General features: G+C 35.8%; 1 protein-coding gene across 2 annotated transcripts in view; it reads right to left on the reverse strand.

The window, feature by feature from the left end:
- The window catches only part of ME1 (malic enzyme 1), a 236940-nt gene that overhangs the window by 118405 nt on the left and 94136 nt on the right, over positions 1 to 24399 (reverse strand). For both annotated transcript variants that reach the window (XM_003404096.3, XM_010586445.2), the window contains 2 exons: positions 21453 to 21528; positions 16753 to 16914 (listed from right to left, as the gene is read on the reverse strand). In XM_003404096.3, the coding sequence (XP_003404144.1) occupies positions 16753 to 16914; positions 21453 to 21528 (238 nt within the window). The remainder of the gene's footprint in view (positions 1 to 16752; positions 16915 to 21452; positions 21529 to 24399) is intronic.

The following is a 24399-nucleotide window of genomic DNA, read 5'->3' on the forward strand; positions in this document are numbered from 1 at the left end:
GAGGCAAAAATGGTCAAAAAAATTCTAGCCAATAGAATTAAACAACATATCAAAAAAACAATTCACCATGACCCAGTGGGATTCATACCAGGTATGCAGGGTTGGTTCAACATTTAAAAAAAAAACAAATAAAATAATCCATCACATGATTCTATCAATTGATGCAGAAAAGGCATTTGACAAAGTTCAACACCCATTCATGATAAAAACTCTCAGCGAAAGAGGAATAGAAGGAAATTTCCTCAACATAATAAAGGGCATTTATACAAAGCCAATAGCCAACATCATCCCTAAACGGAGACAGTCTAAAAGCATTCCCCTTCAGATCGGGAACCAGACAAGGATGCCCTTTATCACCACTCTTATTCAACATTCTGCTGCAGGTCCTAGCCAGAGCAATTAGGCTAGATAAAGAAATAAAGGGCACCCAGATCGGCAAGGAAGAAGTAAAAGTATCTCTATTTGCAGATGACAAGATCTTACACACAGAAAACCCTAAGGAATCCTCAAGAAAACTACTAAAACTAATAGAAGAGTTCAGCAGAGTATTGGGGTACAAGATAAACATACAAAAATCACTTGGATTCCTCTACACAACAAGAAGAATATCGAAGAGGAAATCACCAAATCAATACCATTTACAGTAGCCCCCAAGAAGGTAAAATACTTAGGAATAAATATTAGCAGAGATGTAAAACACTTATACAAAGAAAACTATAAAACACTCCTGCAAGAAACCAAAAGAAACCTAAGTAAGTGGAAAAACATACGTTGCTCATGGATAGGAAGGCTTAACATTATAAAAATGTCTATTCTACCAAAAGCCATCCATAGATTTAATGTAATTCCCATCCAAATGCCAATGATATTTTTTAATGAGATGGAGAAACAAATCACCAAATTCATACAATAGGGAAAGAGGCCCCAAGTAAGGAAAGCATTACTGAAAAAGAAGAACAAAGTGGGAGGCCTCGCTCCTATGTGATTTTAGAACCTATTATACCACCACAGTAGTCAAAACAGCCTGGTACTGGTTCAACAACAGATACATAGACCAATGGAACAGAATTGAGAATCCCGACATAAGTCCATCCACACAGGAGCAGTTGATATTTGACAAAGGCCCCAAAGCAGTTAAATGGGGAAAAGACAGTCTTTTTAACAAATGGTGCTGGTATAACTGGATATCCATCTGCAAAAAAAATGAAACAAGACCCATACCTCATACCATGCAGAAAAATTAACTCAAAATGGATCAAAGACCTAAATATAAAATCTAAAATGATAAAGGCATGGAAGAAAAAATAGGGACAACGCTAGGAGCCCTAATACATGGCACAAACAATATACAAAACATTACTAACAATGCACAAACACCAGAAGAGAAATTAGATAACTGGGAGCTCCTAAAAATCAAACACCTATGCTCATCCAAAGACTTCACCAAAAGAGTAAAAAGATTACCTACAGACTCAGAAAAAGTTTTTAGCTATGACATTTCCAATCAGTGCCTGATCTCTAAAATCCACATGACACTGCAAAAACTCAACTACAAAAAGACAAATAACCCAATTAAAAAATGGACAAAGGATATGTACAGGTACTTCACTAAAAAAGACATTCAGGTAGCTAACATATACATGAGGATATGTTCACGATCATTACCCATTAGAGGAATGCAAATCAAAACTATAATGAGATACCATCTCACTCCAACAAGAGTGGCATTAATCCAGAAAACACAAAATAATAAATATTGGAGAAGTTGTGGAGAGACTGGAAGAACACTTATACAGTGCTGGTGCGAATGTAAAATGGTACAACCACTTTGGAAATCGATTTGGCGCTTCCTTAAAAAGCCAGAAATAGAACATACGATCCAGCAATCCCACTCCTCGGAATATATCCTAGAGAATAAGAGCCTTTACATGAACAGATATATGCACACCCATGTTCACTGAAGCACAGTTTACAATAGTAAAAAGATTGAACCAACCAAGGTGCGCATCAACAGATGAATGGATAAATTATGGTATATTCACACAGTGGAATACTATGCATTGATAAAGAACAGTGATGAATCTGTGAAACATTTCATAACATGCAGGAATTTGGAAAGCATTATGCTGAGTGAAATTAGTCAGCTGCAAAAGGACAAATATTGTATAAGACCACTATTACAAGAACTTGAGAAATAGTCTAAACAAAGAAAATACTCTTTCATGGCTATGAGATGGGGGAGGGAGGGAAGGTGGGAGAGGGGTATTCACTAATTAGATTGTAGATAAGAACTACTTTAGGTGAAGGAAGGACAACATACAATACCGGCGAGGTCAGCACAACTGGACTAAGCCAAAGGCACAGAAGTTTCCTGAATAAACTGAATGCTTCAGAGGCCAGCATACCAGGGGTGGGGGTTTGGGGACCATGGTTTCAGGGTACATCTAAGTTAATTGGCACAATAAAATCTATTAAGAAAACATTCTGCATCCCACTTTGAAGAGTGGCATCTGGGGTCTTAAACGCTAGCAAGCAGCCATCTAAGATGCATCAATTGGTCTCCACCTTCACCAAAGGAGAATGAAGACCACCAAGGACACAAGGTGATTACGAACCCAAGAGACAGAAAGGGCCACATAAACCAGAGACTATATCAGCCTGAGACCAGAAGAACTAGATGGTGCCTGGCTATAACTGATGACTGATCTGACAGGGAACACTGAACAGAGAACCCCTGAGGGAGCAGGAGGGCAGTGGGATGCAGACCCCAAATTCTCATAAAAAGACCAGACTTAATGGTCTGACCGACACTAAAAGTACCCCAGTGGTCATGGCCCCCAGACCTTCTGTTGGCCCTGAACAGGAAGCATTCCCAAAGCCAACTCTTCAGACACGGATTGGACTGGACAATAGGATGGAGAAGGATGCTGGTGAGGAGTGAGCTTCTTGGATCAGGTGGACACTTGAGACTATGTTGGCATCTCCTGCCTGGAGGGGAGATGAGAGGGTAGAGGGGGTTAGAAGCTGGAGGAATGGACATGAAAAGAGAGAGTGGAGGGAGGGAGCGGGCTGTATCATTAGGGGGAGAGCAATTGGGAGTATGTAGCCAGGTGTATATAAGTTTTTGTGTGAGAGACTCACTTGATTTGTAAACTTTCACTTAAAGCACAATAAAAATTAAAAAAAAAAGTGGAGAGTGTTGACATGTGCTGGGGTTGGCAACCAATGTCACAAAACAATATGTGTACTAGTTATTTAGAGAAACTGGTTTGTTCTGTAAACCTGCATCTAAAGTACAATAAACACACACACACACAAACTAAAAAGCTGAGCTCTGAAGCAATGGTTTAGTAAACAAAGACCATGCAGAGACAAAGTTCTTCTACTCATACTGCCCATGCCCTCCTTTTCTATCTTGATGTGTAGATTTGTTAGTTTCCTTTGTGGTTACCTTAAAATTTACTTCTATTTTTCTAAGTCAAAAGAATCTTTTATTTCTCGTTACCACCTTAACTTCTTCTCCATGTGAAAGTTCTATGTGTACATCATTTAATTCCTCTTTTTTATTTTAATGTTGTCATCTTTTACATACTGATGTCTGTTTCTCTATTTTCAGTGTTTCAGCTTTGACTTATTCTTGTGACTTCCCTATCTGGGTGGATATCTGGTTGTTCTGTACTGCGTTCTAGTTTTGGGTTGTTATCTGATAGTATTGATTCTCCAACTGAAGGATTCCCTTTAGTATTCCTTGTAATTTTGGTTTGGTTTTTACAAACTCCTTTAACTTTTGTTCATCTGGAAGTGCCCTAATTTCACCTTCATATATAAGAGACTGTTTTGCTGGATATACAATTCTTGGCTGGTAATTTTTTTCCTTCAAGGCTTTATATATGTCATCCCATTGCCTTCTTGCCTGCATGATTTCTGAGTAGTCAGGGCTTAGTCTTATTGACTTTCTTTTGCAGGTGACTTTTCATTTATCCCTAGCTGCTCTTAAAATTTTCTTTTTATCCTTGGCTTTGGCAAGTTTGACTACAATATGTCTTGGTGACTTTCTTTTGGGATCTACTCTGTATGGGGTTCAATGAGCATCTTGGATAGATACCTTCTTGTCTTTCACAATATCAGGAAAGTTTTCTGCCAGCAAATCTTCAACAATTCTCTCTTTATTTTCTGTTACTCCCCATGTTCCAGTACTCCAATCACTTGTTGGTTATTCCTCTTGATGCAGTCTCATATAATTCTTAGGGTTTCTTCATTTTTTTTTTAATTCTTTTATCTGATTTTTCCTCAAATGAATAGGTGTCAAGTGCTTTATCTAAAATCTCACCAATTCTGACTTTCGTTGCCTTAATTCTGCTCCTATGACTTTTTATTGAGTTGTCTAATTCTGAAATTTTATTGTTAAGCTTTTGGATTTCTATTTACTGTCTCTCTATGGATTCTAGGAACTTGTTAAAGTCATCATTTTTCTCTTGTATAGGCTTCCTAAATTCCTCTATTGCTTTGTCTATGTGATCCTTGGCTTAGTCTGGTTTTGCCTGATCTCCTTCCTGATCCCTTGAAGAGATCTGTATATCGATTTTTGGTATTCCAAGATTTTCCCTTCCTCCGGGAAGTTTCCTTGTTCTTTGTTTTGGTCGCTTGCTGGAGCCATCATGTTCTGCCTCTTTATGTGATTTGATACTGACTATTTTTTTATTGTCTCCAAGCCATCTGGAGGTTATTATATTTATTTATTGTATGTTTGTTTACTGTGTCCTTGCTTCTTGTTTTGTTTTGTTTTGATATGTCCAAATAGGCTGGGCATGAGCTACTTTGACTATGGGCATCTTTGACGCTCTCAAGTCCTGTCACCAGGTAGTTAGAGTGGCTACTAGGTATGTGACCCCAGGAGTACATTTACTTTTCTTGTATATACTCAGCTTGGGTGCGCACGTTGTCTATCACTGAGTGTGTGGTACAGGCTCTCACCTGCCATCCTAGATGGGCAGGGCTACTTAGGGGTGATTAGAGCAGGCACAGGTATCTGGCTGCTGTAGGGAGTTATGTCCTGAGCAAGATGGGGGCTGATAGGTGCCCCTGAGTGCCTAGGTGGAAGGCATGTCCCTGTTCCCTAGAGTGTGTAGGTAGGTGGGTTTTGCAGCTGGGCTTTGGGTATCCAGTGCTGTTGGTTGTAAGGACTGGGAGGCACCATTTATTCTCAGACCCCTGTTGTAGGTGACTAGTTGTAGTGGGTGAAGCTGCCAATCCTCAGATGCCTGATGTGGGAAGGACCCAGCTTTATGGGTGGGGTGATGTCAAATGTCATGAATCTGCCACTCCCCCTTAGCTACTGCAGTTGAAAATAGGCTTTAGGTATAGACCTTACTATACTATGCTAATGAGGGCCTATGCTTTTGAATGGGCCCACACAGGTCTAGGCAGGGTGAAAGGCATTCAAAGTCTGTGGACCTCTTGTGCCTGTGCGTAGGCAAAGGGGCAGTGCCTGCCCTAAGTTCCCAGTTTAGAGGGGTGTGGCGATTTTTTAAAGCCTTGAGACTGGTTTGGGCGCAGTTAGTCCTGAGGACACATTTCAGTGGAGCTGGCAATTTAATTTTTCATTCATTTGTTTATTTGTTCCATCCCAAATGCCAGGAGACTGACTTAGCATGAGGGGTCCCACTTCCGGCTCAGGGGGCATGGCAACAAATGAACTCTGCCAGACAGGTACAGGAGCACAGCTGGGAGGGGTAGAGTGAGGTGATGAGAAGCACTTCCCAAAGGGGGAAGAGTTATTTTGATCCTGTGTGGTAGGTTAGATGTTTGCACTTAACTTTTGCAGATCCAGTGCCACTTCCCCCTGGTTCCAGGGGCTTTTGCGAACTCTATATCACTTGGTTTCTCCCAATGTTGTAAAATACATTGCAAGCGCTACCTTTTGCATAAGCCCACATTGCATGAAACAGTCCAGCCTGCAGGGTGCCAGCTAGGTCAGGTCTGGCACTTCTTCACTGCTTCTAAACTGTCTCTCTCTCCCTGCTGCTCAGTCTAATTCCTCAACTTTGTCTTTGATGTTCAGGGCTCCTAGATTGTCATATATACTTGATTCACTTATTTTTTCGGGTCTTTGTTGTAAGAGAGACCACAGGAAGCCTCTGACTATTCCACCATCTTGGCCTGCCCATGCCCTCCTAAAGGCTGACCACATAATGCACGATCCAGTTCTTCAGTTTAAGATCTAATAATGCCCAGAAGTGCAGGAGGGAACCCAAGGAACATGTACTCACATTATTTTTAGTCAAATAACAAGATATTGGTCATTTACACAAAGAAAAATAGACAAATCATAAATATAATTACTATGAAAAAATTTTGTGACCAGAAAAAAAGAAAGAAAATGGAATTAAACATAGCATGTTCTTTCGGGACAACTGAAGAAATTTTTCTTCAGGTAGTAGAAGTGAATTTTATATAGTAAAGAAAACGTGGCTGTGAATCAACAATTGAAAGATGAGCTGAGAATACAAACAGTCCATCTAAATTAATGTTTTGCATTATTAGCTTAAAGAATAAGTATTATTTAGCCAACCACTTCATTGTCTTAGGTTCAGTTCTTTGTTCTTTAAAATTCCTTTAAATGAAAGCGGTAGAATTTAAGAAATCAGGCAAATATGAACAAGTGAGGGCTGTCTTATCAACTGTCTGCTAATTTCTTTTCTGTTTTTATGGCCATTCAACTCAATATGGCTATTTATGATAAAAGAGGAAAAAGTATTCAATTTATATAAAAAGGGATCAAGTTTTCTTTAAAGCTTCCTAGGTTATTCTAGATAATAAATAAAGTGCTTTTATCAGTTAGTTTTTAAATTTTTATTATGAAGTGTAAAAAAGGACAGAGATTCATAAAAGAAATAAGATTAAAAAGTATTATTATAGGAGTGTTATGACTGAAAGCAGTTTCCCACATTTAAGTGTGGTGACATAAAAACACCATTACATCTTACACAAACCAATCAAGTCAGCCATATTTTCACTAATACAGTTTTACTCTGGTCTTCTCAGTAATGCTGCAGTGCCAGAATAAAGAAAATGAATAAGATGTCAGAATGAATAAAATAACATTTAGAGTTGGCAATTAGTTTCATTCCAAGTATTATTTTCTATTCTTCATTAGACATTAATGAAGAGTGACCATTAAAAATTTAGATGGCTTCTAAGTTAGAATATTTCTAATATATTTTGAACTCCAGTAACTCACAACAGAAAGAAAAAGCCATGTGTTGGAGCACTTCTATCTATTTTAAGCAACAGAAAAGTTAACCTAGAATCTCAAATAACCTCTATTCTTACTCTGAAATGTAAGTACTGTGTTGCTAATGAATACAGTTGATATGTGTGGTCCAAAATCAATAAAATTAAGAGAAAGCTGAGTAAAAGATGAAAATATATTTTGCTTAATAAATATATTTATATATAAATAAACACACCTCTGCTAGTTTTTAAAAAGGATAAGGTAAACAGATCCTTTTTATTTTTAATCATGCCTCTGATAAGCCAAATAAAATCTTACATTTTATTTGCTTAGACATGAACACCATGTAACAGTAGCAGAATTAAACACTGTTGCCACAGTAAATGAGATAATTTTTGTTAATTATCACAAGTACATAGGAAAGCTGTTGAGTTGTAAACACAAGTAGTTCCCAAGTTACGATGAGATTCCATTCTGACAACTCTGCCGAAAGTTGTTTCCGACATAAATCAAATTTCTCTCTTTTTTTTTGTTTTCATTATTATTGCCTTTTATTATCAGTATCTTTTTAAACCGGATCTTTATTTGTCTTTGGGGGTTGGCATGAAAATGGCAACATCAGCAAATTATGTGCTCCAACATTGTATGTAGTACATATTACTAATGATAAGATATACAAAAAGAAAAACAAAAACAGATGGTCTTTAAGCACAGCTTGTCGTAACTCAAATACATCATAAAGTCAGGGATTACCTATATTTATATACAACCACTTTTTTTTCTCTCTCTCTCTAATTTGGTTACATTATTTTTTAGTTGATTTTCTTTGGTTCCATTGGTAGATAATAACGTTAACTATAAATAATGGTCTTGTCTTTTCAGCCAGTTACACCCCATTGGTTTTCTTGTCTTATTGCTCAGGTTAGCACATTCTGAACAATGAAAATGAATAGTGGTGATAGCAGATGTCCTGTCTTTTATAAGAATGCCTCTGATATATTATAATTAATTATGACGTTGCTACTAGGTTTAGCACATGATATTTTATATTTTAAAAACTGAACTGTAAAATTTAATTTGCCAATACTTTATAAAGGATTTTTGCTTATTCATTTATATTCATTAATACTAACATTTACTAAGTGCTCCCAATAACACCAGTTGTAATTCTAAGCAGTATAAGTGTATTAAATAATGACAACTCTGTGAGGTAGATACTAATATTAACATCACCTTACACAAGGAAACTGAAACACAAAGAAGCTAAATAACTTTTTTAAGATTACTCAGCTAGTAAGTAATGCAGCTGGGAGCATAAGTAAACATGACACTAACATTTTCTTGTTATGTGATTTTTTAAATCAGGTTTGGATATCAAGGTTATGCTCTTTTCATAAAATAAAATGTGAAACTGTCAATTTTTATGTATTCTGGAATAGTTTATATAGCACATGAAATATATTTCCTTACAGGTTTGAATGACCAACTATCTTATTTGAACTTAAAATTGAGCCCTACTTAATTTATCATTAAAATTTAGACCTATTTTCCATTTTTGGTGTTTGCCTCTTAAATCCTTGTGTATTCTTTGCATGGACTCTGAAAAAATGGTCCACAAGTATACAATCATTTTGAATAGGGCCTATGTGCTTTAACAGAATGTTGTCCTCCAGTATCTACACTTGCCTTCTTATAGAATTTTAACTAGGCTTATGGTCACACAGTATGACTACTACTACATTTTTCAATCTCCCTTGCAGCTAGATATGACATGGCCAATAGGATGTGAAAGGAAGTAATGTGTTCGATTTCTAGATTATGCAGTTAAATGTATGGAATGTGCTCTCCTCTTTTTTTTTTTCCTTTTTGTTGCCTGAAATGCAGACACGATAAAAGTAACTTGGACCATGTGAATGAAGATAAAACCCTTGGATGGAGAAATGACAATGAAGAAAAACTTAGGTCCATGGGTGCCTTGTAAAATAAAGTTCTGACCACCTACATCTATATGTTACTGTATTCAGTTTGCTAGTTTTTGTGTTTCTTTAATTGTGATTCAGGTGAAAGTTTAAAGCTCAAGTTAATTTCTCATTCAAAAACTTATACACATACTGTTTTGTGAAATTGGTTGCAATACCTACAATGTGGCAGCACACTCCCCCTTACCGCCCTGGGTTCCCTGTGTCTGTTTGTCCAGTTCCTGTCTCTTCTGGCCTTCTCATCTTGCTTTTGGACAGGAGTTGCCCTCAGCTTGCTAGTTTTAACTGAGAACTTTTACATCTCTGTATTAAGGGATACTAGTCTGAAGTTTTCTTATAAATCCTTTGCCTGGTTTTGGTATCAGACCAATATTGGCCTCATAAAAAAATGGTGGGAAGTGTTTCCTGCTTTCCTATTTTTTCAAAGAGTTTATGAAGGATTGATATTAATTCTTCTTTAAATGTTCAGTAAAAAGAGGACCACTTATATCTATATTATTAAGTATGAAATAAACCTCTACCTAAAAACACAACCCCAAAATACATGAAGGAAAAACTGACATAATTGAAGAGAGAAATAGATAATTCAACAATAATAGCTGGAAATTGCAATACCCCACTTTCAATAATGGATAGAACAAATAGACAGCAGATCACCAAGAAAGTAGAAGACAAAAACATGCTATAAATCAACTGAACCTAATAGATATCTACGGAACACTCCTCCCAAACAGAGAAAAATATACATTCTTCTCAAGTGCACATGGAATACTTAACCAGGATAGACTGTATATTAGATCATAAAACAAGTCTCAATAAATTTAAAAGGGTTGAAATCATACAAAGTATATTCTTGACCACAATGAAATGAAATTAGAAATCAATACCAGAAGGACATTTGGAAAATTGACAAATACCTAGAAATTAAACAACACATTCCTAAATAACCAATGGATCAAAGAAGAAATCAAAAGAGAAACTAAAAAATACTTTCAGATGAAAGAAAACGGAAACACAACATACCAAAACTTATGGGATTCAAAAAAAGCGATGCTGAGAAGGAATTTTATAAGTGTAAATGCCTATATTAAAAAAGACCTCAAATCAGTAAACCTAGTCCTTCACCTTAAGAAACTAGAAAAAGTAGTGAAAATTAAACCCAAATCAAGTAGAAAGAAGGAAACAATAAAGATTAGAATGAACATAGACAAAACAGAAAAAATCAATATAAACAAAAGACTGTTCTTGGAAAAAATCAACAAAGTCGACATTTAGCTATACTAACCAAGAAAAAAGACTCATATTACTTAATATCAAAAACAAAAAGAGGAGCCATTACTACTGACTGAACAGAAATAAAGACTATAAGGAAATACTATGAACAATAGTATGTCAACAAATTAGATAACCTAGACAAAATGGGCAAATTCCTAGAAAGACACAAAATACCAAAAATGATTCAAGAAGAAACAGAAAAAATCTCAATAGCCCTATAACAAGAGATTTAGTGTAAAAACAAAAAACACACACAAAAAAACCTTACCACAAAGGAAAGCTCAGAATTACATTTGAAAATTTACACCAATCCTTCACAAACTCTTCCAAAAAATAGAAGAGACCACTTCCCAGCTCATTTTATGAGGCCAGTAATACCTTGATACCAAAACCAGACAAAAACACCACAAGAAAAGGAAGTTGAAGGCCAATATTCCCTATGAATATAGATATAAAAATTCTCAACAAAATACTAGCAAACTGAATCCAGCAGCATATAGAAGGATCGTATACTGTGAATAAGTGGGATTTATCCCAGGAAGCAAAGTTGATTTACCAAAATCAATCAATGTAGTACATCATATTAATAGAATAAAATAAAAAATGACACGATCATCTCAATGGAGGCAGAAAATGAATATGAGAAAATCCAACATCCTGTCATGATTAAAAGGAAAAAAAACTTTACTGAATAAACTAGGAATAGATGGGAATGTCATCAAAACAATAAAAAGCATTTAGGAAAGACTGCAGTAAACATCATATTTAATGGTTAAAGATTGAAAGCTCTGTCCCTACAATCAGGAACAAGACAGGTATGTGCAATCTCACCACTTCTATTAAATCTTGTATTAAAGGTTCTATGCATGGCAACTTGACAAGAAAAATAAATAAAAGATATCAAAATTGAAGAGAAAAAAGTAAAGCTACTTCTATTTGTAGGCTATATGATCTAACATAGTGGAAAAAGTATAAAGAATCCACAAACAGAAAAACAACTAATAAACAAGTTCAGTAATATTGCAGGATACAAGATTAATATACAAAAATCACTGGTATCCCTATATACTAGCAATGAACAGTCCAAAAAATAAAGAAAACAATTCAATTTACAACAGTATCAAAAAGAATAAAATACTTAAAAATATATTTAATCAAATAAGTACAAGACTTGTACACTGAAAAATCACAAAACATTGTTGAAAGAAATTTAAAAAGACTTAAATAAACGGAAAGACATTCCATGTTAATGGACTGGAAACTTAGCCTTGTTAAGAGGCAATATTTGACAAATTGATTTATATATTCAAGGGAATAATAACTATCAAATTTCCAACTTCCTTTTTTGTAGAAATTGACAAGATGGTCCTAAAATATATATGAAATGCAAGAAACCCAAAATAGCTAAAACAATCTTAAAAAGACCAACATAGTTGAAAGATTCATATTCCCCAATTACAAAACTTACTACAAAGCTACAATAGTCAAGACAGTACAGTACAGACGTAAGGATAGATATATTGTTGTTGTTGTTTGTGCCATTGAATCAGTTCCAACTCATAGCGACCATAAGCACAACAGAACGAAACACTGCCCGGTCCTGAGTCATCCTTACAATCCTTGCTATGCTTGAGCTCATTGTTGCAGCCACTGTGTCAATACACCTCACTGAGGGTCTTCCACTTTTCCGCTGACCCTGTACTCTGCCAAACATGATGTCCTTCGCAGGGACTGATCCCTCCTGACAACATGTCCAAAGTATTTAAGATGCAGTCTCGCCATCCTTGCCTCTAAGGAGCATTCTGGCTGTACTTCTAAGACAGCATGGCAGTCTACGGTATATCCAATATTCTTCACCAACACAATTGAAAGGCGTCAATTCTTCTTCAGTCTTCCTTATTCATTGTCCAGCTTTCACATACGTATGATATGATTGAAAATACCATGGCTGGGGTCAGGCGCACCTTAGTCTTCAAGGTGACATCTTTGTTTTTCAACACTTTAAAGAGGTCCTTTGCAGCAGATTTACCCAATGCAATGCGTCTTTTGATTTCTTGACTGGTGCTTCCATGGCTGTTGATTGTGGATCCAAGAAAAATGAAATCCTTGACAACTTCAATCTTTTCTCCATTTATCATGATATTGCTCATTTGGTCCAGTTGTGAGGATTTTTGTGTTCTTTATGTTGAGGTGCAATCCATACTGAAGGCTGTGGTCTTTAATCTTCATTAGTAAGTGCTTCAAGTCCTCTTCACTTTCAACAAGAAAGGTTGTGTCATCTGCATATCACAGGTTGTGAATGAGTCTTCCTCCAATCCTGATGCCCCGTTCCTCTTCATATAGTCCAGCTTCTTGGATTATTTGCTCAGCATACAGATTGAATTGGTGTGGTGAAAGAATACAACCCTGATGCACACCTTTCCTGGCTTTAAACCAATCAGTATCCCCTTGTTCTGTCCGAACGACTGCCTCTTGATCTATATAAAGGTTCCTCATGAGCACAATTAAGTGTTCTGGAATTCCCATTCTTCGCAATGTTATCCATAGTTTGTTACGATTCACACAGTCGAATGCCTTTGCATAGTCGATAAAACACAGGTAAACATCCTTCTGATATTCTCTGCTTTCAGCCAGAATCCATCTGACATCAGCAATGATATCTCTGGTTCCACGTCCTCTTCTGAAACCGGCCTGAATTTCTGGCAGTTTCCTGTTGGTATACTGCTGCAGCCATCTTTGAATGATCTTCAGCAAAATTTTGCTTGTGTGTGATATTAATGATATTTTTCTATAATTTCCACATTTGGTTGGATCACCTTTCTTGGGAATAGGCATAAATATGGATCTCTTCCAGTCAGTTGGCCAGGAAGCTCTCTTCCACATTTCTTAGCATAGACGAGTGAGCACCTCCAGTGCTGCATCTGTTTGTTGAAACATCTCAATTGATATCCCATCAATTCCTGAAGCCTTGTTTTTCACCAATGCCTTCAGGGCAGCTTGGGTTTCTTCCTTCAGTACCATTGGTTCCTGATCATATGCCACCTTGTGAAATGGTTGAACATCGACTAGTTCTTTTTGGTATAACGACTCTGTGCATTCCTCCCATCTTCTTTTGATGCTTCCTGTGTCGTTTAATATTTTCTCCATAGAATCCTTCACTATTGCAACTCGAGGCTTGAATTTTTTCTTCAGTTCTTTCAGCTTGAGAAATGCCGAGTGTGTTCCTTCCTTTTGGTTTTCCATCTCCAGCTCTTTGCACATGTCATTATAATACTTTGTCTTCTCGAGATGCCCTTTGAAATCTTCTGTTCAGTTCTTTTACTTCATCAATTCTTCCTTTTGCTTTAGCTGCTTGATGTTTGAGAGTAAGTTTCAGAGTCTCCTCTGATATCCATCTTGGTCTTTTCTTTCTTTCCTGTCTTTTCAATGACCTCTTGCTTTCTTCGTGTATGATGTCCTTGATGTCATTCCACAATGCGTCAGAGCAAGTCCACGAGAGCCAAAATATTACCTTGAGTACATCCCACCTGAATTTAGAGACCCCCTGAAGAATAGATTTGACGCATGAATACCAGTGACCAAAGACCAGATAGATATATAGATCGACAAAATAGAAGTAAGAATCCAGAAATAGACCCATACATAGCTGCTCAATTAATTTTTCAACAAGGGTGCCAAGACTATTCAGCAGGGAAAAAAGTCTTTTCAATAAATGGAGGTGGGACAACTGAATAGCCACATGCAAAAGAATGACTCTGGACCACTAACTCATACTACATACAGAATTAACTCCAAATGGATCAAAGATATAAATGCAAGAGCCAAAACTTTAAAACTGTTAGAAGAAAATATAGCTGTAAATCTTCACAACCTTGGATAGGCAATAGTTTCTTTGACATGACACCAAAAGCACAAGCAATCAAACAAAAAACAGATAAATTTGACTTCCTTAAAATTAAAAACTTTGTGCATCAAAGGACATTATTAAGAAAGTGAAAAGACAATCCACAGGTGGTAGAAAATAATTCACATCACATATCTGGTAAGGGCCTACTATCCAAAATACATAAAGAGCTCTTACAACTCAACAATAAAAAAGCAAATAAGACAAAATAAATAAAAAATTGGGTAAAAGATTCAAATAGACATTTCTCCAAAGAAGATATACAGATATACAATAAAGAAAAAAATATATATGCACATGAAAAGATGCTCAGTGTCCTTAGTCATCAGAGAAATGAAAATCAAAATCACAATGAGATGCCACTAGACACCCACTAAAAAAAAACTCTCATTGCTGTAGAGTTGACTCCAAATCACAGTGACCCTACAGGACAGAGTAGAACAGCCCCATTAGATTCCCAAGGAGCAGCTGGTGGATTCGAACCGCCGACCTTTTGGTTAGCAGCCTGAGCTCTTAACCATTGTACCACCCACTAGGATAACTATAATTTTTTTTTTTTAAAAAAGGGAAAACAACAAGTATGGGTGAGGATATGGGGAAAAAAAGGAACTCTTATACATTGCAAGTGGAAATGTAAAATGGTGCAGTTTCTTTGGAAAAGTTTAGCAGTTTCACAAAAGTTAAACATAAGAATTACCATATAACCCCCAATTCCACTTCTAGGAATATACCCAAAATAACTGAAAACATATGTCCACACAAAAAACTTGTACACAAAGCTTCATAAAGTGTTATTCATAATAGTCAAAAGTGCAAACGACACAGATATCCATCAACCGATGTATGTGTAAACAAAATGCATAGGCATATGATGGAATATTATTCAATAATAAAAAGGTATGAAGTAAAGATACATGTTAAATATGGATGAACCAAACTCTTAAATTCTTGCATGCGTGCTTCATACTGCTTCATCACTCTTTACCCCTCTCTAAAATTTTTAAGATGTACTACAGATTTTGTGATTTCTAAACTTTATTTCATTTCAACGTGATCTAGCACAAAAGAATGTTTAAAAAGAGAATGTATTAGAGTTTTAAGAAGTCAGTTTTAATCATTTCTAAGCCATTTCTATCGAGGTTGAAAAGAAAAAAGGTAGATAAGCAATATAATTTTATCAAAACTTATGCTTGGTAACGGTTAAATGAGCACTTGTGTACAGATGAAGTATTAGAACTTTTTATTATAGGTTAAAGAACATAAAAATTGTTCAAGTTGCTATTATATTTGTGAGCACAAAAATATATTTCATATTATTACCAAGCCAAAAGTTACATCTTAAATTACTTTAGAAAGGAATAAAGAAAACAACAGTAAAAAGTATACATTTTTAGTTAAAGTATCACAGTCTCATTTGATGATGTATTTATCCTGGATTTAGGTCTGAAATTTGTAAACAACTTTTTTAAAAAGGTTACCCTTAACTGACTATTATTCTGATCTCTATTTCAGAAAATTTCATCTATAATTCCTAGTAACAGGAGCCCTCGTGACTCAGTGGTTAAGCACTCGGCTGCTAACCAAAAGGTCAGTGGTTCAAACCCACCAGCTGCTCCATAGGAGAAAGATGTGGCAGTCGGCTTCTGTAAAGATTATAAACTTGGAAAGCCTATGGGGCAGTTTTTCTCTGTCCTATAGGGTCACAATGAGTAGGAATTGATTTGATGGCCACAGGTTTGGTTTGTTTTCTTTGGAATCACTCATAAAAAAAAAAAAAAAAAAAAAAGAATGAGTAGGAATTGATTTGATGGCAACAGGTTTGGTTTGTTTTCTTTGGAATCACTCATACCTAGTCCTAAATATTTGCAATAAAGACTGAGTGAAAATATGCACTACTTGATATACTGGTACAAATAAAAAATCAATGGAGGAACAAGAAATGCTAAATCCCAAATTACGTACATCAGGTTCTTTAGAGACTTTTAGAACAAGAAGATGTGAAACTAATTAATTTTAATAAATCCTGTGGATTGGTTCCTATATAGTATGAAAAGAATATTTTAAAACAAGAGACTATATTTTAAAGTATAACATATACTCTATAGTTTAATGGTGTTAATATTTATCTAAGAATAATAAAACAATAAGAAAGCTGAGACAAGATTAAAGGTAAAAGGATAAGAGAAAGGAACATTTTCTTACAAGAATTGGGGTAGAGGGAGGTGGGAATGGGGATTGAGGAGAGGAAGAGCCAGAGAGAAATGAACAAATTTTATGAAGACCCTGGTACAAGCTCAAAAATTAAGAATTGGTCTCATTTTTTAGGGTGAATAGCTGTCTTATTAACTTAAATTGTTTACCTCATTTTCTGTTCCCACGTCCAGAGTGACGGGCAGACACTCTTGAGGATTCATCCCTCCACAAGCTGTATACAGAGCCAATTTACCCACAGGGATGCCCATCCCATTACAGCCAAGGTCTCCCAAGCCAAGAATACGCTCCCCATCAGTCACCACAACAGCCTAGAAGAAAAAAGACAAAATATCTATTAATATGTAGATTTTTCATAAATCCTGAGGTGCAATTCCTCCTCTCTATTTCTGAAGTTGATACTTATATAATGAAATACTAAGCAGTTACAAAATATAAATTGAATATACATGGAAAAGACTTTATGTGCTCTTAAGTATGGGAGAATTGGAAAGAGAAATAAATTTGATATATATTTTTTAAATTGAATACACACATGTAATTTAAAGAGTATACCTAATTAAGCTATTGAAAAAAGAAGAGAGGGTATGCACATAAAGATTCAAACCCACATAATTCAGTCAAAAGGGGCAAGTGAGAAGGGTGCAGGGAAATAATTGGGAACCAAAGTAAAATTTAGGGCAGTTTTGTGACTAGTCTTACCTACTTTGAGTACAATTACAGAAGGACCCATAGTTAAATATTACATGATTTCTGAGTAGACTGAAGAGTTTATACCTCTTCTCTTTATATATTCTGGCACTATCTTCTCATTTTCACAACAATGTTGTCCCATCCTCTTCAGCTCCTATAACCACTAGACATTATTCTGCCATCTTTGAAACATGCCTAGTTTAGTCACCTACTCCTCTTGCATTTAATGAATTTTATTTAGTTTATTTCTAATCAGTTTAAACATCTATAAAGCATACATGTTAATCATGTGGAGATTTTAATTCTATGTAGTTTGATATGACTACTGAAACTAACGCATCTAACATCTTTATTCTGTGATTCATGGCCAATATAGGAACCTAAGCAAAACATAATTTATTAGGTTTTCTGCAAACTGCTACATTCTTCATATCAGTGAAGCCTGGGAAAAATTCCTGTTGTTTGACCTTAGATAAGCTGATGAATTTACCCCCAGTTTCTTATCTGAAAAATGAGAATAATGAATAAACTTAATTAGGAACCAGTTCTATTTTGCCTACCACTATACCTAACACCGGAAACCCTAGTGGTGTAGTGGTTAAGTGCTACAGCTGCTAACCCAAGGGCCGGCAGCTTGAATCCGTCAGGTGCTCCTTGGAAACTCCATGGGGCAGTTCTACTCTGTCCTATATCAACTCAACGGCACTGGGTTTGATTTTTTGGATTTTTTTATACCTAACACAGCATTTGGCACACAGTAAGTAATCAATAATCATTAGTTAATTGAATAACTCAGTGATTTGATAAAATAAGATTATGATATGTAAAGAAAACAGTACCTAGAACATAACAAATTCTTAAGAAATGGTAGCTATTATCACTATTGTAATCATGATCAATAATGAATATAGAGTCATAGTATTTTAGAAGTATAAGGGAATTTATAGAACATTTAGTCCATCCCTCTCATTTTATAGATTGGGACACTGAAGCTCAGATAATTGAAATAATTTGGCTAATGTGACTCAACTGGTTAACATTAAAGAACCAGAACCCAGTATCTTAACTCCTAGTATGGTGCTTTCCATTATACTATTTTGCAGAACATATTTTAAAATGTATTTTTTAGATATTATCCCTTAACTTCCTGTTCACCTATATTATGCTGCTAACTGAAAAGTTGGCAGTTCAAACCTTCCAGCCACTCCACAGGAGAAAGATGTGGCAGTCAGCTCCCATAAAGATTACAGCCTTGGAAGTCCTATGGGGCAGTTCTACTCTGTCCTATAGGGTTGCTATGAGTTGGAATCGACTCGATAGCAATGAGTTTTAGTTTTTTTATATTATGAAGAACTGTCTTAAAATAAATATATTAGAGAGTTAGGTGAGAAATTATTTTTGCATATTCTATATAATTTATCTTTGGAAAATTTCCCATGTCTATTGCAAATGGATCAATTTTTTATACGATTTTGGAGGGGAAAACCTGATACCATTAGGTTAGTTAGCTCTGATATAAGATGAGAAGGATAAACCAAAAAAAAAAAAAAAAAACAACTCATTGCTATCAAGTCAATTCCAACTCATAGCGACTCTGTAGGACAGAGGAAGAGTGTCCCATAGGCTTTCCAAGGCTGTAATCTTTACGGCAACAGACTGCCACATCTTTCTTTTGCAGAGCTGCTGGTGAGTTTGAACCGCCAACCTTTTGGTTAGCGGCCAAGCACTTAACCACTGCACCACCAGGGCTCCTTAGAAAGATAAATAAATACTATTTTTATAGAGAGAACTATAACTTTGCTTTTTAAATTTTTAAAGTCAAATTTTTCAAATTCATAATACTTCAAAAGTATATCTAATAAACATCATTATTTTGTTTACTGTACCTATCGCCCTGGTGGTGCAGTGATTAAGAGCTTGGCTGTGAATCAAAAGGTCAGCAATTCGAATCCACCAGCCACTCCTTGGAAACTGTATGGGGCAGTTCTACTCTGTCCTACAGGGTCTCTTTTGAGTCGGAATTCACTCTATGGCAATGGGTAATTTTGGTTTGATACTTATCATAAGTAGAGGTAATTTTATGTATCATTGATAACAAATTTTTGTGGCTATATTCCTTATACAATAAATATCCAATTGGCTTAGATGTATTTATTAATATTTTTCTATGTGACAGGGATTTAAGATTAATATTGTCTTATAACTTAGTAATGATCTAAATAAAACTTAATTTATATAGTATGTTCCAGTTCTCATTAAATTAAACTCAGAGTTGCTACTTGTTAAACTTAAAATGACACAGCATTCTCATTTATTTTTGACTGTACATCTATAAAAAACTGAGTATATGTCTTAAATAGAAAGTGTAACCATTATTCTTTTTCTTTTCTTTATAAGTTTGATTCCTCAAGCTCTTCTGTCTTTCCTAGGCTGTTCATTTAATTATATAATTATGCCATGGATATTTAAATTGAGGAGCCCTAGGAGAGCAGTGGTTAAGCATTTGGTTGCCAACCGAAAGGTCCGCAGTTCAAATTCGCCAGCTGCTCCTTGGAAACCCTATGGGGCAATTCTACTCTGTCGTATAGGGCTGATATGAGTCAGAATCAACTCGATGGCAAGAAGTTATATAGGTGGTAGTTTGAGTAATTTTTTAAAATTGGTTTTGAGTCATTTTATATCTTACGTCTGTTTTATGCCTTCTTGTTACAAATGCATATTTGTAGCATTAGTTCCCTAATATTTCAACAGTAAAGAGTAGATTTTAGTAGTGAAAGAATTCTCTGACAGAAAAAAAACCTGTTACATACCCAGTTCATGTCAAAGATGTATATTCCAGAAATTAATCTCAGTGTATAAATTATTGTCTGAGCATTACTTGAATAAAGACTCCCTGTGTTATGTATACAGGGGTTCTCCTGACCACACACAGACACTCACATACACTTTTTTCTTCACCATGTGTCCTGTATTCATCCCTTCTTTTCTTTTCTTTTCCCAGGGCCTGCACTTCCATTATATCCTATCTGAATACAATGCTCCCGTCTTCTCCTTTTCCCTCTAAACCATTCTAAAAACTAACTTGAGATGAATCTTCCTCAAATATTACTTACGTTAAGTCATTCCCTTGCTTAAGTACCACTGCTCACTGTCTAGCTATTATGACTGCAGTGATATGCAGACCTCTCTGCCTGTCTACCCTCTCTACTGTTTCTTAAAATTTTCTCCAGATTTCTGGTTAAAATGTAAGTTTCCTTCTTCTTGGAGAATCAGACATTTATGCTTCATGGAATACATTTCTTAGGGTAGTTACTAAGAATCTGTGGACAGTGCTGTCTAGTTGTTGGGAGAAAACAGAAAAGATCATTAAAGAAGTCACTGTTCAGAAGTGACTTTGTCCTGCTGAAGAGAATTGATTTACTCAAACTGTGCCCTGAAATATACCACAAAGTTTCTAGGCATCCAACAGAAAGCAAAACGGGAGCCAAAGAGGAGAAATGCATGTCTCACCTTTCTTAGTCAAGGAAGGTGGGCGAGCACCGTACTTAAGGCCTTTGGAGCCAGCTCTGGGACCTGCATTCAATGTCTACCGCTACCACGCACCACTGTATACAAACCATTTGTGCCTTTCTTTCCTCAATGAATGCTCATGATAACTATAAAAGTTAATCCAAGTAAAGTGCCTCACACAGAGAAAGCTAGCAAATGTCAGATACTACTGCTGCTGCTTTTGTTTTCATTAGTTAACACACAGAAGGAAGTCAAATGAGCTTCTTTAGGTGATAATGATGAGGGAATTAAATTAACAAATGTTTTGGCCTATTTACGTTCCCCTTAGTGGATGATTAAATACAGCAGATATGAAAAAGGAGTTTGCTTAAAGAAATTCAGATGCTATTGCAATTTTCAACATTTATTATCACTTACAATAAGTAAGAAAATAGTAAGAAATGGAATAGAAAAAATGGGGAAACAGTATCTAAATGGCCTCAGAATAAAATTAACCCTCCTCGCAAATATAAAAGGGACATAAATTAGGCGATATTCATTAGAAAAGCCATGCTACCTAATATCATAATTGTCAATATGTTTTAAACTGTTTTATGGGACAGGAAAAAGAACGAATATGCCATAGTGGAAAAATTTGATAACTTACCTTGATAACATCTTCTGGCCACGCATTAAGAATTGAAGCAATGTGGCCTTTATCATGGATACTAATAAAGAGACCTCTGGGGGAAAAAAGGAGTAATTTTAATTTACTTCAGAACCTGTCAACATTTAAAAAATTTCATGAGCATTAAAAAAAAATTCTCAATTAATTTAATATACTTCCATTTTTATGAACACTAGTGAAAATTGTTTCCTCAAACAAAATAGGATGGACATTGCATAAGTAAGGAAGAAATCACTTTCAACAGTATATTGGCAACTTAGTAATGGTGGAAACCCTGGTGGCATAGTGGTTAAGTGCTATGGCTGCTAACCAAAGGTCAGCAGTTCAAATCTGCCAGGCACTCCTTGGAAACTCTATGGATCAGTTCTACTCTGTCCTATAGGGTTGCTATGAGTTGGCATTGGCTCAACAGCACTGGGTTTGTTTTTTTTTGATTTTATAGTAATGGACCGCATATTCTTCCATTACATATTCTTAAATATTTTTTAATTTAAAAAATGCACTATTTTTATATATTGAGAACTTAAATACCATTATCAATTCCACTCATACATTCACAGTCTTTCATTAAATATGATAAATATATATGTAAAATACTTTGAAAAACAATGTGAAGCATATGCAGATAGGCATTTTCAGTGTATAGTCCACTTATTGCATATACCCTTGTGACGGAGATGCCTGATGTGACTAATACTAATCCTTTCATGTGGAGCTTACTTGATTCTTTGATTTGTAGTTTTAGTTGCTATTTGCAACTCTGTTATTTAGACTCTCAGGAGGAATCTTTAATACTTCACCCCCCCTTCATACTTCCTATGAAAGTCTAACAAGGAACTTTAAAAACAGAAATATTAAAACTTAAAACTTTAAATATCTTAATAACCTCCTTTAAAAATTTACTTTAGTATTACTTACTATGGAGCTCTGGTGGCACAGTGGTTAAGAGTTTGGCTACTAACCAAAAGGTCAGCAATTTGAATCCACCAGCTGCTCCTTGGAAACCCTATGGGGCAGTTCTACTCTGTCCTATAGGGTCTCTCTGAGTCGGAATCAACTTGATGACAACGGGTTTGGTTTTTTGTTTAATATAAGTCAAAAGAATATAAGAAAACCACGCACAACAAATGTACAGCTTAATGAATTGTTAAGAGGCAAGCATCCTTCTACATAATATCCATTAAAGCAGAGAGAACCTTACCAGCTACCCAGAAGCCCTATACGTGTTTACCTGGAAAACTGGTAGTTGAAATCTAGGGGTTTAATCAGATTCCTGTTCAATTTTTTAGACAAAACACTTCGTGGATTGGTGTTATATTTTTCCCAAACATAAATCAAACCTATTGTCATTGAGTTGAATTCCAGCTCATAGCGACCCTGTAGGAGAGAGTAGAACTGTCCCACAGGGTATCCAAGGTTATAAATCTTTACGGAAGCAGATTGCCCATCTTTCTCCTGTGGAGTGTCTGGTGGGTTCAAACTGCCGACCTTTTGGTTAGCAGTCAAGCACTTAACCACTGCGTCACCAGGGCTCCTTATATTCTTTATCAGAATATATAATATCTGGTAGTTATTTTTTTTGTGATGTTAGCAATTGTTGATATTTAATATCTAAATTCATTATTTTTTTATTTATTTGCTGGGACACTTTTCTAAAGAGAAACTTTGCCACATCTACTATTTGGTTACCCAATGGTTCTGATAATATAGGAAAAAGATAAATCCTTGATTTTTTCTCTTATCAGGCTTTATTAAAATAAAGAACTGACTTAGTAAACTCTAAGAATTTCTAATTAGTCATTTTTGTTTTTGTTTAAATCAATATTAACTCACTGATTAAAATATATTTTATATTTTTCCATCCATCAGTTATTTTCCTTATTGATACTCGAACTGTCCCATCCTTAGCCAATGGAAGACTCTTCAGGTTGGTACCTGAGTCCTTTTGACATCATTATAGCAGTCTTTAAGGAGCCCTGACAGTGCAGTGGTTAACAGCTTGGCTGCTAACTGAAAGGTGGTTCAAATCCACCAGCTGCTCCATGAGCAGTCTGCTTCCATGAAGATTACAGCCTTGGAAACCCTATGGGGCAGGTTCTACTCTGTACTAGAGGGTTGCTGCGGAATCAACTCAACGGCAACAGGTTTTGCTCTCTGTTATGACAAGATGTTCCAGGTTTATCTTGTACATTTTCTACCCAGACCTGAAATGAATCATTTTTTCCCAAACAGTCCCAGTTTCTTTTAGCAGAAAATGATATTTCAAGACCACAATCTAGGAAGAAGGGATATTTATTGCTACTGGACGGTCAAAGTATTGGTAAGTATTGTTATAGAAAAATCACAAAACAATGATGGTAAGATTCACTTCTTATGACCACAAATCTCGAAAGGTCACTTACCTCTTATAAAGAATATTAATAAGATTTCTGAGTAAATTCAATTTACCGTTCAAGGCTACCCTTTACCCTCCTCTTTCTCTTCACATCACCTACATCTATCCCCATTACTCTCAGTTGATAACCTAATCTCAACTTCAAAATAGGGTAGATGCAATAGGGTAAAAACTACCCCATTGTTCTAACATAAATTCCACTCATTTATCTGAATCTTAATTCATATTCTCTGCCTTCCTTCCCGTTATAATGGAAGAAATTTCCCTACCGTTACACAACCGTCGTTTCTCTTAGGCTCTGGATCCTATCCCATGTCAGCTTCTCAAAGGCTTCACACCTGCAATTATGCCATTTCTATGCTGCACCATCATTTTCTCTACTAGATAATTCTTACTGGCATAGAAAAACAGCAAAAACAAGCGAAATAATAAAACCTTCCTTTAACCTCACAGCAGAAACCCTGGTGGTGTAGTGGTTAAGTGCTACGGCTGCAAACCAAAGGGTCGACAGTTAGAATTCGCTAGGCGCTC

The sequence above is a fragment of the Loxodonta africana genome, chromosome 1 (genome assembly GCF_030014295.1).
Source record: "Loxodonta africana isolate mLoxAfr1 chromosome 1, mLoxAfr1.hap2, whole genome shotgun sequence".
Classification (NCBI taxonomy): Eukaryota; Metazoa; Chordata; class Mammalia; order Proboscidea; family Elephantidae; genus Loxodonta; species Loxodonta africana.